The sequence below is a fragment of the Hyla sarda genome, chromosome 9, assembly GCF_029499605.1.
Source record: "Hyla sarda isolate aHylSar1 chromosome 9, aHylSar1.hap1, whole genome shotgun sequence".
Lineage (NCBI taxonomy): Eukaryota > Metazoa > Chordata > Amphibia > Anura > Hylidae > Hyla > Hyla sarda.
Genome location: NC_079197.1, coordinates 83,851,412 through 83,867,813, shown reverse-complemented (window position 1 = coordinate 83,867,813; position 16,402 = coordinate 83,851,412). Strand labels below are relative to the sequence as shown.

General features: G+C 40.5%; 1 protein-coding gene across 4 annotated transcripts in view; it reads right to left on the bottom strand.

Moving 5' to 3' along the window:
• The window catches only part of LOC130290356 (actin-binding protein WASF3-like), a 183,878-nt gene that overhangs the window by 30,406 nt on the left and 137,070 nt on the right, over positions 1-16,402 (bottom strand). For 3 of the 4 annotated variants that reach the window (XM_056537871.1, XM_056537870.1, XM_056537872.1), the window contains 4 exons: positions 15,304-15,457; positions 9,590-9,707; positions 1,357-1,532; positions 767-1,027 (listed from right to left, as the gene is read on the bottom strand). In XM_056537871.1, coding sequence (XP_056393846.1) covers positions 767-1,027; positions 1,357-1,532; positions 9,590-9,707; positions 15,304-15,457 — 709 coding nt within the window. The remainder of the gene's footprint in view (positions 1-766; positions 1,028-1,356; positions 1,533-9,589; positions 9,708-15,303; positions 15,458-16,402) is intronic. The other variant, XM_056537873.1, reaches the window with a different exon arrangement.

Sequence of the window (16,402 nt, the reverse complement as noted above, 5' to 3'; positions counted from 1 at the left end):
TTTCAATTTAAACTCCCTGAATTTAAAGTCCCTTAATTTAAAGTCCCTCTCATTTTATACTTACATTCACTTTTATATGTCACACTCTTGTATACAGACACACAATCACCAGCTCAGAGGTGTCAGCAGAGAGCACTGAGGTCAGACAGAAAGGAAATTCGAAAGAAAAGAACTTCCTCTGGAAAAATACAGCAGCTGATACTGGAAGTAAATTGGGACCTCCAGGAAAAAATTCTAACAAGAAATATGGAGCGAGTGAACCCTTTGGCAGATATGAAGCAACTTGTAAAATAGCAACTTGTAATTTGTAAATATATCTGGCAGACAGAATCTATGGCAAAACAATGCACTGATACATTGCTGGGAAAACCACTGGGTAATATATGAGAGGATAAACTAAGAGTCCTATAATATTAAATGGTAGTTAGTATAGTTTAAAAAAACTCTATTGGGCTGAGATTACTGAAAAAGATATTTGTTAAATGGATTTAATGATCACTTAAAAAAAAAATGAAATAACATCTTAAAGTTCTAATAAAGTCCTCACTAATAATTGAAATATACCGATTGTAAATTACACATTTATCCTAACTTCATGTGGAATACTTGGAACATACAATTTTTCTTCACAATAAAAGGAAAACAATTATTCATGTTAACTCAACTACTGCAAGCCTCTGCGTGTAGGTTTGGTTCAATGCTGAGAGAGTTAATCAAATAAGTTGTCTCCTTCTCCTCTTCAGACATGATCAAATGTGTCACTTACCCATAATCCTTAAGGACCTGAGGACGTGGGCCATTGAGAATGGCCTCTGGTGGCTGTGGTGCATGAGCCTGCTGGGCTCTGTTCAGACTGTTCTGTCGGCTACCCGGAGCAGACGAGCGGTAGCCATGCTCTTGCGCTTGACTGGCCATTAGTATGATCTCTTTGTTCTCTGCGGTCATGTGAGGGACAGCAGCCAGGATATGCTGAGTAGGGTGATTCGGGCTGGCAGGATACGAATGATCAAGATCTGAAGCATACGACCTGCAGATAGAAATATAAAAATAAAGTATTGTCACAATTTGAAATACATAGGATCTTTTACAGCTAATGGTGCTGTCATCCCACCCAGGCTAAAATGTGATAATTTTTAAATACATAAAAAGATAATTTAGAAATTTATGCTGCCTAGAATATAAGCAAGCATTACAATAAAAGAGATATTTTATAGAAGCTTAAAACTAAAAAGCATTCAACGCATGTTGCTTACTAAACAACCCACTCAACAACCCAACCCACAGTATGAAACTTCTGTTTTCTAGGCTAAAGATATATATATTTTTTAATGTGGACATATTGTGCGTGGAACCTGCCTATTATCAGGGGACAGTGATCCCTCGGATGAAGTCACATGATATGGAGATGGTGAGAACCTGTTATCTGGCCTGAGCTCCTTATCATATGCCATCATGTTCCATTCTAGCCTTCTGTTCCGAGCTTTCCGAACCTTCTTCACTTCCCGGGTGGGATCTTCCACTTGCCTCTGCTCCTGCAAATATATAATATAGTTATGTCAAAAGTATTAAAGCTCACAGCTTAATTATAAAACTTTTATCAATACTCTTAAACCATACCAAACGATACTTAAACTCCAGTGAATGATGTCCAAGTGGTTTGCCCCACCGACTCCAGTGGGCAAGTCAGCCATCAGACCCACCATTAGTGCAAATATTTTAATGACTATTAACATTTGACCGCTAAGCGGTCACTAAGACCCTAAATTTCCCACCCAATATAAAACTTAACGTTTAATGAGCCAAGATTAAAATAACCTCACACATATTGATCCATAGTGCATTGATTGGCATGACACTGCATGCTATAGTAAGTGAAATGAAAAGATAGATTGTGGCTGCAGTCCACAATCTATAGTGTGAGACAATTAAAAAACTAACACATTGCCCGCCCGCCCGACGTTTCGCCACAGGCTGTGGCTTTATCAAGGGCTAAGAGGCAAATGGCTCTTGATAAAGCCACAGCCTGTGGCGAAACGTCGGGCGGGCGGGCAATGTGTTAGTTTTTTAATTGTCTCACACTATAGATTGTGGACTGCAGCCACAATCTATCTTTTCATTTCACTTACTATAGCATGCAGTGTCATGCCAATCAATGCACTATGGATCAATATGTGTGAGGTTATTTTAATCTTGGCTCATTAAACGTTAAGTTTTATATTGGGTGGGAAATTTAGGGTCTTAGTGACCGCTTAGCGGTCAAATGTTAATAATATTGGATTCACCCTCCATCCATAGGTCCCCTTTGTTGCATTAATATTTTAATGACAACCCGATGTGACTTAACAACAGACTAGAATACCAAAACACAAATAAAACATTGTTAAATGGCAGGTTCTCAAGGACTGCTTGCAAATGCCGCTGTGAATGGGAAGGGGTGTATGGATAAATAATGTGGGACTATCGTTGTCAGTCAGTGATATGTGTCAGATGGATATGTAATAGTGTGGAAAAATGATTGTATTAGCTGAGAGGAGACAGTAATAGATATGTATTCACTTGGGGCAAATGTGTGCGTGTAAGGTGGTTGAGAATTAGCTACTGATTGTTTCTGATGATTGAATGAAGAGTTATAGATACTGTTTAAGAAAGGTGGTCATGTAATGTGAAAAAGAAAAAAAATGTGAGATTGAGAAAAATGCTAGCTGTCCAAGGTACAAATATAGTAATATAACATACAAAGAGGATGCAGAATCCTTGCATGCTTCCCTGATTACTAGTGAAATATAAACAGTTGCTGCACCACTAAGTCACCAGCTTGGAGTAGAGGTGTTGGAGCACTGTTCATTCTCAAGCGCTGCAGTCCCCCAATTTTCGGCCCACTATTCCGTTATAATGGTTTGTGGCTTAAAGTCTCTGATATTGAGCACTGTTTAGGCTGGATGGCTGTGACAGCAGCACAATCTGGGACCACACTGGTGGTTTGGGAATATCAAGTTAATATTTCGCTGTAATATTAACGGCTCGGCGGCCACAAACAAAATGAATGAAGCGCTGGTACTATGTACCGCTTACCCGTCCTGGCAAAGGTCTGTCCTGTGCTGTTCTGATGGACGTCGGTTTCATCCTGATGTAGGTGACGCAGTCTGCCCGCAGACAGACAGGTCACCTTCGGTGGAGATGCCGGTTTTCAGAGAGGTGTCCACAGGTATCTCGTGGGAGCGCGTGCTCTAATGATGGAAGCAGCTTCTTTTGATGACAGCGTAACTTGTTGGTATTAGGGTCGTCTTGCCGTGCGGTTATACAGTGGTTGTATAATGGTCTTTACATGTAACTAAAACAGATCAGATGCGTTCCAGACCCTCTAGGTCCTTCCTCAGTGAGGAATGGCTTGCATTTGACTATGCTTTATATAAGGTGATATAAGAGTGATTACCAAAACCTGATGTACCCTGGACATGGGTAATGGGCTGATGTAAACTTCAAAAACCCGGATTGGATTTCTGTTATATAAGAAATGTATTTAGTTTCATAGAACACATGGGATATATATGATAGACAATATATTGATAAGTATATATATGTAGACATGGGAGGTTAACAAAAAACAGGAGATTTATAGAAAAATAGGAGGTTTATAGAAAAAACAGGAGGTTTATGGAAAAAATAAAGGAACAATTAGGAAAAGTATGCTTCTGTATATATAAATGTATTGAATTAAAAATGTGTTAGAGGATTTTTAGAACATGATGCATTCTAGTCTATTTTAGACAGAAAAATACATTGGTGCTGAATTTATCAAAAGCGACTTTTCAGTGACAAGTCGCATCGGCTGAAAGTATGCCGAAATGTCAGATCATGCTGGAGCAGGTTTAAATACAGTCTAAACCATAGATTCCGAAGTCTGTGCGCAGAATTTATCAAGAGCCGTGCGACATCAATAAATTGATGCAGGACATAGACAACTTTGATAAATCTCCCCAATACTGTATAAAAAAATATGTGATGTATAAAACATTTTTTATATAAAATGGACTTCATAGAATAAAATACATAAAAAGTATAAAAATTATAATAAATATAAAACATTTATAAAACTGTAATAGATGTAAAAATAATATTTATAATATTAAATGGTGCATAGAAAAATGTTAAATTAAAAGTGATGATTTTCTTTCTTAATCATCACTTTTAATTTTTTATTTTTATATGCAACTTTCATTATTATAAATATTATTTTTACATCTATTGCTGTTTTATATATTTTTTTATATTTATAATAATTTGTATTCTTTTTTACGTATTTTATTCTATGAAGTCCATTTTTATATAAAAAAATGTTATACATCACAAATTTTTAATACATCATATGTCTACAACCACACCTCATTGCACTATAACATAAATATAGCCTATATACTGTATTTGAGCAATACACTATTTGATCCCATAAATTCATTTTCAATTCAATACATTTATATATACAGAAGCATACTTTTCCTAATTGGTCCTTTATTTTTTCTATAAGCCTCCTATTTTTTTCTATAAACCTCCTGTTTTTTTCTATAAACCTCCTGTTTTTACATATATATATATACTTATCATTATATTGTCTATCATATATATCTCATGTGATCTATGAAACTAAATACATTTCTTATATAACAGAAATCCAATCCTGTTTTTTGAAGTTTACATCAGCCCATTACCCATGTCCAGGGTACATCAGGTTTTGGTAATCACTCTTATATCACCTTATATAAAGCATAGTCAAATGTAAGCCATTCATCACTGAGGAAGGTCCTAGAGGGTCAGGAACACGTCGGATCTGTTTTACTTACCCCTAAAGACCACTATACAACCACTGTATAACCGCACGGCAAGACGACCCTAATACCAACAAGTTACGCAAAAGAAGCTGCTTCCATCAGCACGCACTCCCACGAGATACATGTGGACACCTCTCTGAAAACCGGCATCTCCACCGAAGGTGACCTGTCTGTCGGCGGGCAGACTCCGTCACCTACACCAGGACGAAGCCGATGTCCATCGGAACAGCACAGGACACTCACCCGAGACCTTTGCCAGGACGGGTAAGCGGTACATAGTACCAGCGCTTCATTCATTCTGTTTGCGGCTGCCGAGCCGTTAATATTACAGCAAAATATTAACTTGATATTCCCAAACCACCAGTGTGGTCCCAGACTGTGCTGCTGTCACAGCCACCCAGCCTAAACAGTGCTCAATATCTGAGACTTTGAGCCACAAACCATTATACCGGCATAGTGGGCCAAAAATTGGGGGACTGCAGCACTTGAGAATGAACAGTGCTCCAACACCTCTACCCCCAGCTGGTTCATATCAATAGACAGTGGTGACTTAGTGGTGCAGAAACTGTTATTATTTCACTACCAATCAGGAAGGCATCTGGCATTTTCATCATTTGTCTCTATCTCACTCCACAATTCTTTTCTCTTTTTCACATACTTGACCACCTTTCTTAAACAGTATCTATAACTCTTCATTCAATCATCAGAAACAATCAGTAGCTAATTCTCAACCACCTTACACGCACACATTTGCCCCAAGTGAATACATATCTATTACTGTCTCCTCTCAGCTAATACAATCATTTTTCCACACTATTACATATCCATCTGACACATATCACTGACTGACAACGATAGTCCCACATTATTTATCCATACACCCCTTCCCATACAAGCAGTCCTTGAGAACCTGCCATTTAACAATTTTTTTCTTTAGACTTTAGTTTCATTAGTGTTGGGTGGTAGGAGGATTCCACCAGAGCAGAGTTCTCGGACAATACATAGATCGAGTACCTCCAACTCTCAGCTTTTTTTTTTTTTTTTTACAAATGAAACATATTAGTATAACCTCATATTGCTACAAAAGGAAGGGAGGGTGGGACAACCTTCAAAACCTAAAGGAGGGAGTGGCCGCTGAAAAATGCGCCAACATTTAAAGGGTATAAAAGGGTAAAACGGAGCTAGAAAATCCAAACTGTGCACTAAATGGAGGGTTGCACTAACAAATCCACCCCAGGAAGGGTCAGACTGTACCGCCAGAGGGCTGCACAAAGGAGGGGGAAAAAGAGGGTAGGGGAGGGAAAAAGGCTTCTACCAATGGCAAAAAATGGACCAACTAGGGGTCAGCAGACAGGGGGCCCTACTGGAATAGCCTGCCATGAAACTCCAAACATCTCCCCCTACAATAGCAATATATGATATATGATATATGTATTACCAAATTTACATTTTGCCCTACATTACCAGATTCTTCAGGGCTTTCACTTTACGCTTTACAATTGCTAGGCATAATATGGAGATAAAAAGTAATATGTGCAGTACAGAATAATTTTGCACAGTTGGACAATGAATCTGGCCGTTTATGTGATGTTAACTGAAAATCTGAATAGGACTTCATAAGATCTATTTCTAAATGTAAATTTACAAGTTGCCTCATGTAAAAACACAAAACAGACAAGAGCCTAAAGCTCAAAGACACACTGCTTCCTTCCTGCACACAGATAGGCTGTAGACAATGCTCCTGCTGGGACTAAATTAAAATGACTATGGCATCGCGTGACATGTCTGGGTGACAAGACGTTAACACGTCACAACATATAATCATCAGTGAACAGCATACTACACTTTCTGCCGCACAGATCCATACTGTTTATTCCTGGCATTATCCCACCCAAAGTGTCAGTGTAACTGTACCATTAGGAGAAGATATAGAATAGGGCTGTCAATCTAATAGACTCTAGTTCTTCACATTCCCTGTATAATACACATTTTTTTTAGCTTACATAACCTATTATTTTTGCCCAGATTTCATATCATTAGTGGTAACAAAAGAAGAAGGCTGCTGCCTTTGGTCAGTCAAACCCTTCTGTGTGACTGCTCAGGTCTATTATACTTGGGAAGCATCCTCTTCAATGTTTGGCAGCAAACTCCAAAGAATACCTTTTCCAGCCAAATATATGAAATGCAAAAAAGGGGCTGTCTGAGTCTGACTACTTGGGCATTTGGCCACTGCCTGAGGCTGGAGTTACACAATACAGTCATTTAGTAGCACTTGTATACATATGGTGTCCTAATTTGAGTGAACAACGATATTATTTTGGCATGGTATCAGAATAATATAGGTGGTATGTGTACAGCTGTATTATTTCTGCAGAATGATGGTATTATTTGGGTGCTGACTGCCCTGTATAGCAATATGATTTGGTAACCAAATATAAAATGTGTCAGAAGATAACAACCATATTGCCTATCTAGTCTGCCCAATATTCTAAATACTATAAATAGTTCACAGCCCTATCTCATATAAAGGATAGGCTTTTGCCTATACCTTGCATTCCTAAACTCCTTTACTGTATTAGCAGTGACAAGTTCTGCAGGAAGGCTATTCCATGCTTCCACTACTCTCAAAGTACTTTCTGATATTGCTGCAGAAACCTTTCCACCTTTAAAAGTAATAAAGATGTTTGATCAATTAACAATATGCAATAAAAGCAGTCAGAGTAACATATTTTAGAATAGCTTTCTCTTAACAAAGACTACATTCACCTTCCATGTCAAAATTAGATTTATATATTTTATGTTGGTGTGGTAATGGTTTGGCGCAGTGCAAGTGTGATCTTAAATGGATTATCCCATAAGAATGTTTATTGGTTGTTGTTTTGTTTATTGGTTGTTGCCCATACTACAGTATATAAAAAAATAAATCTTTACTAAATCTCTAGCGCTCCTGTGGTGCCTCTAGTGTCATACTACTGCTTAGGTGGGACATTCCTGTGGCTAGTGATTGACTGAGCAGCAGTATGACACTCAGCGCCCTGTCCTCACTCTGGGCCCAAGTTTCAAGGGAGGGATTTGCTCCTGCTCTTGACAGTTCCTGAGACAGACAGAGGTGTCAGCAGAGAGCACTATGGTCAGACTGTAAAGAAATGTAAAAAGAAAAGAACTTCCTCTGTAGTATACAGCAGCTGATAGGTACTGGAAGGACTAAGATTTTTAAATAGAAGTAATTTACAAATCTGTTTAACGTTCTGACACCAGTTGATTAAAAAAAAAGTTTTTCCACTGTACTACCCCTTTAATCAGAAGTTACAATGTGGCTGTAAAAACACGAAAATGATGATAGATACAGAATAAAAACCTGAGCCTAGGTACTTCTAGTGCCACAACATGAAGCTACCAGGATAGCACCTATGGGGCCCAACAACAAAGACGTCCCATTTTTATTCAGACATTGGGTGGTACAGTTACTGCTGACTATGAAATATGGCATGGAAAATCGTAAGTGGCCCCATTTTAATATAAAGTGCTTTTTGCATCACTGAGTGCATCATTTTTTTGCATCATAGAGACTTAAATAAGCATAAGCTCTTCTGTATTTAGCGATGAAAATTATCACAATGGAGGGGGATCCCAATCCAAAGTTTGCTATGGGCCGCATAGTCCTTCTCCAGTCTGTGCCCTCTATTGGGTCTTGCGCTTGTTACTTCTATTAGCAAATGAAGAATATGCCAATAACAGAATCTTAGCTCCATTAATGCTAACAAGGATCCTCTTTACTGTTTATCATGAAAACTATAATTTAGTCTGATTCACACACAATGCTGACAGTGTGAAACATGAGTTTGCCAATGCAAGATGACTTTTAAATGCAATGATGGTACATCTTATATTACCAATATCATGAGTAAAATAAACTAAAGGAGTTGTATTAGTAAAGTTATGTCGTGATCTCATGTGATCTCAGCAGTCTGCAGACAGCGGGGGCACATTGAACATAGGCACAGCATCATCAATTCTCTAACAATGAGGATTAAGAAAAAAACTCTATTCAGAAAGTATCAGGTTGGCGCGGAAGCAAGTACAGCTGTACCGCATTCGTCATCAGGGGGCTGGCTTGTCATGGAAGACAAGAAGAAGCCAAGCCCCCTGTGATCAGCTGTTGTCTGGAGCCAATCAGGATCATGGAAAAGGCTTGAGACAACAGTCATCCAGACACCAGAGGAATGCTGAAGCTTGGAGGACCTTTTAATCACAAAAAAAGGGTTGATCCATCCCACACATGTAAGGCAAGTAAAGAATAACTTGACATCACAGACACTATAGTGAAAGGTTAATAAAACCAGGATAACCCATTTAAAGGGGAACTCCGGCTTTATACATCTTATCCCCTATCCCCTATCTGATAAGATGTATACAGCCGGAATACCCCTTTAAGCTATATAGCCGTTCAAAGGTGGTATCTGAATCTTGTTGCCATCTTTGAATGGTTATATATCTGTATCATTCCTGTAATGTCATCATGATACAGTGAAACGTTTTTGAAAAGAAAGTGGTCTTCTGTAGGGGTACTCTTCTCAAACAAAATGGCTACTATGAATTATGTATGGTGCACTAAGAATCTGTTAAAATCTGACCTGGATAAGAGGGTGGTCTTCTCAAAGAGGCGACCTTTTAAAGAGGTTTAACTGTATTAGTCTATGAATGTTAATATAGTTTTACCCCTAATATGAAGACTTTCTAAATTGTATTGGAGAAACACGTACTTTCTGTCTCCTCTTCTCCTTCCTCTTGTCTTCAGTAGCTTGCAACATCTTTTCCTTCCATAAATTAAAGAAATATGAGGGATCTGTGTAGAATCGAAGACCATCTTTCTTGTCATCCCTAAAATGAGAAAAAAAAGAGTTATCTAAGGTGAATCAAACACAAGTCAGATTGTTGTAGAAGAAGCCTTAAAGGGGTACATCTTTATGTCACGGCTCCGCCCCTCGTGACGTCACGGCCCGCCCCCGTCAATACACGTCTATGGGAGGGGGCGTGGCGGTCATCACGCCCCCTGCTGTAGACTTGCATTAAGGGGACGGGCCGTGAGGGGCGGAGCCATGACATCACACTGCTCCGGCCCCTGTATCGCCCATCATTACGCACAGAGTGAACTCGCTCTGTGCAGTAATGATGGCGGGGTGCCGCAGCGGCGATCCCCGGGGTCCCCAGCAGCGGGACCGCGGCGATCTAATATCTTATCCCCTATCCTTTGGATAGGGGATAAGATGCCAGGGGCGGAGCACTCCTTTAATTGAACCAGTAAGGGTCGTACTACTGCAGTTTTCCTCCCAATATACATTTTTGCAGGCAGCATATATGGACAGTATCTACAGCACTAAACTAATTTATTTATATCCTAGTGCAGAATTCAGTCACACCCAACATGAAGCAGATAACAATTTCAGTGTCTTGTGCGCTCTCTGTACAGTATATGAACACTGCAACTAAATACATCTTATCGCCAGGTTAAATATAACATGGAGTAAATTGGCAATGAATCTGCAGCAAATACCAAATGTAACACATTACTACGGATTCACCTTTGATTCTACATATCATCTACATTTAACGTTGGCCCTTATAAGATGCATAAGATGCAGCAGCAATGTCTGCGCCTCAGAGAAGAAAGCAGAAGCTACCATGTCATGACATATCAAATGGAATACCTACCCTTCATGAAAGTGTGTGTGTGTGTGGGGGGGGGGGGGGGGGGGGGTTCCCTGCTGCTCTGGCCCCTTTTCTTTTCATTAGAAGAAATCTCTCTACAATTATTTTCCTGTTCAGAGTTTTTTTTTTTTTAAATGCATTACAGCAGAATTTCTGTAATCCTCCTGGAAGGCTAAATATGTTTGGGCTTTATAAATAAATGATAGAAATAGCAGATGTTGGCTGTTTTATGTACCATTGGAGCTGAATTAACTTTGAGCTGAAAAGGGACTGTATCGCCAAGATATTTTCTTTTACTGATTAGAGTCAGATACTGAAATGTTCTATTTTCTTCTAATCTATTTTTATTTTCTGATTTTATTTCATTGTGTGTGCATTATTATGAGGCAACTATATTGCCTAAACAGTTTTAAAAGCATTTAGAGATATGCTTTACAGCAAGCCATCTAGGGTTGGCAACGATAGAGAGGAGCTGTCCCAATGACATGAATGGGAAACATTACTGGGCATTCTCTGTAACCTTTTCAAAGGGATGGAAAGGCTGATCTGTGAGCTTCATCTATTGTCTTTCTATTTACTCACTGTAATGCTGTAGACATCACTTTCCAACAGTCACCTCTTTGTCATCGCGGACAGAATAGGAAGTCTCAGCTTAGTTATAGTCCTAGTGGTTAGAATACTGCAAGATTTCACTACTATTTGATATACGGTAGATGTTTGAAAAAATATGTTTAAAATAAAAACTTGATTTAAACATTAGGTTGTTTTCTGATGACAGATTTTCTTAAATCATTCTCAGGATACACTGCTATAGTTTATTTAACCCCTTAAGGACTCAGTTTTTTTTGTTTTCATTTTTGAATTTTTGTTTTTTCCTCCTCACATAACACTTTCAATTTTCCACCTACAGACCTATATGAGGGCTTGATTTTTGCGCCACCAATTATACTTTGTAATGTCCTCAATAATTTTACCTCAAAATCTACGGCAAAAAAAAATATATATTTATTTGTGGGACAATATTGAAACCCCCCCCCAGCAATTTTGTAAGTTTTGGGGGTTTCCGTTTCTACACAGTGCACTTTTATAGGTCCATGTGATTAAAATGATACCCAAATTATATAGGTTTGATTTTGTTTTACATCTTTTATAAAAGTATAACTTTTTGTACGCAAAGTAGTACATTTAAAATTGTCCCCTTCTGACCCCTATAACTTTTTTATTTTTCCGTATACAGGGATGAGTAATTTTTTGCACTGTAATCTGTAGTTTTTATCTGTACCTTTTTGTTTTGATTGGACTTTTCATGGTCCCCATCAGCTCCGTTAAACTGCTGGGTGTGGGTTTAAAAAAAAATTTTTTTTAGACACCGTAATCAACTCTTATGGCGGTGTTTAAGGGGTTAATGTTCTCTTGTAAACTTTCAGGGCAGCAGAAATGTTTTGTACCCTTCTTCAGATCTGTGCCTCTGCATAATCCTAAAAGATGATCAAAACATCTGAAAAAATCTGAAAAAATGGGAGGTCCCAGAGCTAAACTTCAAATGTCATAGCAAGGGGTCTGAACACTTATGTCCAGGCTAAATTTTATTATTATTATTTTTTAAATAAATTCGCAAAAACTTTAAAAATTCTACTTTCACTAAATCATTATGGCATATTGAAACCAGAATGATATAAAATATCATGTGTGTACATGCATTTAAAATAGGGATAGCTTTACAGGACTCCAAAATATGTTGCAAGGAAACGTGGAAAAAAAAACCTTTCAAGGTAGGCGCTGCTGAGGTCCAGTGAAGGAGACGTCCAGAGTAAAATTGAAATGATCAAGCGGGAGAATATAGTGTAGAACCACGCTGGATCAATTTATTAGGCAGGTGATCAAGTATAAAGAGGATAACGCATTTCGGGGGACAGCGCCCCCTTCTTCAGATCAATGCTACCACATGTTTGTCACAAACAGGGTATGAATACATTTCAAAATGGCACCAAAAACATAAGGGGGAGGAGCCACAAGAATGTGCAGGGGTGAGGGCAGTTTAAAAAGAACAAGGTTCATGCAAAATACACAATAAAAATTATAAAGGAAATGCTGGTGAAATGCAGAGGAATCAGCAAGCTGCTGGAGAAAATATAAGAATGTACACATAGTGGACAGTATCGCTGCCCGCTCCGTGCATCTGGAGCGAGGAGTGCAAGTGCGGGTATCCATGGACGCATCGCTAGGATACTAGCATGCGTGTCACATTGTAACGGGCGACCTCAGGGCGACACCTCCTGTGAGGAGGAGCGCACCGCTGGTAGACACAGCAATGCGCATGACGTGTCAGGGGCTGGTTGCCATGAGGACGCATCCTGTGTGAGAGGGCGTGCCACAGACAGTGGGCGGAGAGATAGATGGGGCAGCTGTCACTGTTAGTGTGTAGCGCTGTCAGATGGAGGACCGTGGATCGCGCTGTCAGCTGTGCGGATGGGGGGATGGGATGAGAACGGGGATGAGAAAAAAGTAATAAAAAGGTATAAAAAGGAGTGGCTGTACAAATGAGGCATGGATGTATGAGTCTGAGTAAAGAGAGGCACAAATGGGGCATGAATGGAAGGAAAAGTGAAGCACAGAACAGGCATGAATGGAGGGGCACAAAGGAGGGCAAGAGCAAATGAGACCAGGGTGGAACCTGGAGACATGACAGTGGGAGTGTGTAATAAACTCCCAGGGGGCATAAAATGTAAGGGACCAGGGATGATCCTGGAAAAGAAGGGAGTGGGTAATAAACTACCATGTGTGGTAGGCAGTAGCTATATTAACCTGAAATGTGGTTAATATGAATGAGAGTATGAATAATAAAAATTGTGGTGAAGAGTGACTATTGACGGGAGGGAGTGGGGAAAGGAAGGGATGGGGTATGTGGGGATGAACCTAAAGGTTGCACTCGATCATTTCATTTAGTCCACGGGGGTCAGGGTTTGGAGTGAATGGATCCAGAAGTTCTCTCTCTGCGTCTTAAGGTGCTAAACCTATGAGAGACGTCTTTGCTGATTTGTTCTATTGGAATGGCTGTGATGTTGTCGAAATTTTTGTCATGGCGTTCAACCATGTGCCGAAATACACGGTGTAGGTGGAAACCGTTGTTGGTATTGCTACGCATCAATAAACATCGTAGCAATACCAACAACGGTTTCCACCTGCACAGTGTATCTCAGCACATGGCAGAACGCCATGACAAAAATTTCAACACCATCGCAGCCACTCCAATAGAACAAATCATAGGTTTAGCACCTTAAGACGCAGAGAGAACTTCTGGATCCATTCACTCCAAACCCTGACCCCCCGTGGACTAAATGAAATGATCGAGTGCAACCTTTAGGTTCATCCCCAAATACCCCATCCCTTCCTTTCCCCAGGTTAATATAGCTACTGCCTACCACACTTGGTAGTTTATTACCCACTCCCTTCTTTTCCAGGATCATCCCTGGACCCTTAAATTTTTTGCCCCCTGGGAGTTTATGACACACTCCCACTGTCATGTCTCCAGGTTACACCCTGGACTCATTTGCTCTTGCCCTCCTTTGTGCCCCTCCATTCATGCCTGTTCTGTGCTTCAGTTTTCCTTCCATTCATGCACCATTTGTGCCTCTCTTTACTCAGACTCATACATCCATGCCTCATTTGTACAGCCACTCCTTTTTATTCCTTTTCTATCATCCCCTTTCTCAACACACGGCACCTCAAGTCATCCCGTTCCCCCCCCCCCCCGCACAGCTGACAGCGCGATCCACGGTCTTCTCCACACACTAACTGTGACAGCTGCCCCATCTATCTCCCTGCCCACTGTCTGTGGTGCGCTCTCTCACACAGGACGTGTCCCCATGGCAACCAGCCCCTGACACGTCAAGTGCATTGCTGTCTCTACCAGCGGTGCGCTACTCCTCACAGGACGCGTAGCCCTGACGACGCGCCACTACCATGTGACGCGCATGCTAGTACCCTAGCGACGCGTCCATGGATACCTGCAATTCCGTTCCTCGCTCCGGATGCACGGAGCGGGCAGCGATACTGTCCACTATGTGTACATTCTTATATTTGCTCCAGCAGCTTGCTGATTCCTCTGCAATTCACCAGCATTTCCTTTATAATGTTTATTGTGTATTTTGCATGTACCTTGTTCTTTTTACACTGCCCTCACCCCTGCACATTCTTGTGGCTCCTCCCACTTATGTTTTTGGCGCCATTTTGAAATGTATTTATACCCTGTTTGTGACAGCATGTGGTAGCATTGATCTGAAGAAGGGGGCGCTGTCCCCCGAAATGCGTTATCCTGTTTATACTTGATCACCTGCCTAATAAACTGATCCAGTGTGGTTCTACACTTTATTCTCCCGCTTGATCATTTCACTTTTGCTCTGGACGTCTCCTTCACTGGACCTCAGCAGCGCCTACCTTGAAAGGGTTTTTTCCATGTTTCCTTGCTACATTTTCATCCGGATGGGCTATGCCTCTACTGCACCCTGGGCCAAGCAGCTGTTTCCAGTCACTAACCCCGCTGTGGATTGATATGCGAGTACTGTACTCGCTTCAGGTGAGTAGCCACTATCTACAGGCTCCGAAGGCAACCATACGTCTTGTTTGTTTCTAGTCCATCTACTCTTACGGTATCACACAAGGCGCCTCTTGCCGGTCTTCCAGTTTTTTTCTTTCCTAGCTTTACAAAATATGTTGGTAGTATACAAACAATGAGAGATGGTACATGGCTTTATATTCTCTGTATCACCTGTATGGGGTCAGGATGTTAAGCGGTGGAGGCTTGTCACCACGTTGGTACATCTCCATAACTGGATTTGGTATGGAATTCCGAGACACCACCTGCTGATTCTGTACTGTGGAGCTTTTAAATGCTTTCCTCATATTTATGTCCTGCAACGACACTGTAAACACAAAAGAGAGAAAAAAAATTGTTATGCATGATTCTGGACAGCAATAAACAAAATCTGAATATAGTGTAACTTGCATTTAAACAACTTTTAAAATAAGTAAACCAGTCTATTGCTGTGAATAAGCTTCAATTAATGTTTTGGCTTTATATCAACAGTAGGTGGTACTTATCCAAAGCAGTAGAGGATTAAGTAAAGGCTTGCTTTCATTTTCTTTTCCCTCAGCAGGTTAAAGGAATTGTATGTTTCTTTAATTCGTACTCGTAAATCGTACATATACCTGTAAATTTACATACAAGGAGGTAACCAGTGACTTCAGAGGCCTTAGGGCTGACTGGGACTTGTACAGGACTTGGACAATTTGATGCAGGGCCATGCTGACTTGACACAGATTGATCTTGACTGACTTGACTGGGACTGACTATACAGACCTCACCCCGTATGTAGCTTACCAGGTTTTCACGTTCACCTGTGGGGTAGTGGACTTTTGGATGCGTCGGTAAGTGGTATGCTTTAGGCCTCCTTAGGACACCAGACACTCTCTCTCATGACTTGAACTTGCTGCACTCAGTAGAGAAGAGACTAAGAGAGTGAACTAGCTCCACCCAGGGTTTATATGGGGGAGACTCTGGAGGGGTCCCAGAGGTCACCCTGTAGGTCACATGGTCACTGGTACCTTCATTGGTTATAGCACTTAGCAACACTACTGAAAGGTATATGACAAGTTATACCCATAACAATAGATAACACAGGTGGTAGTTAACTACTTAAGTGAAACTGAAATAGAGTCTGCCAGATAGGACAGCAAGTGTACAGGGGTGCAACTTCTGTACTGGGCCACCACAAACTCCCCCAGCTCTTAACAACAGCCATCCTGGGCGCCCAGTCCTGGAGGGCGGACAAATATGAAGTGGCCACTGAAGCCTGGCAAACAACAGT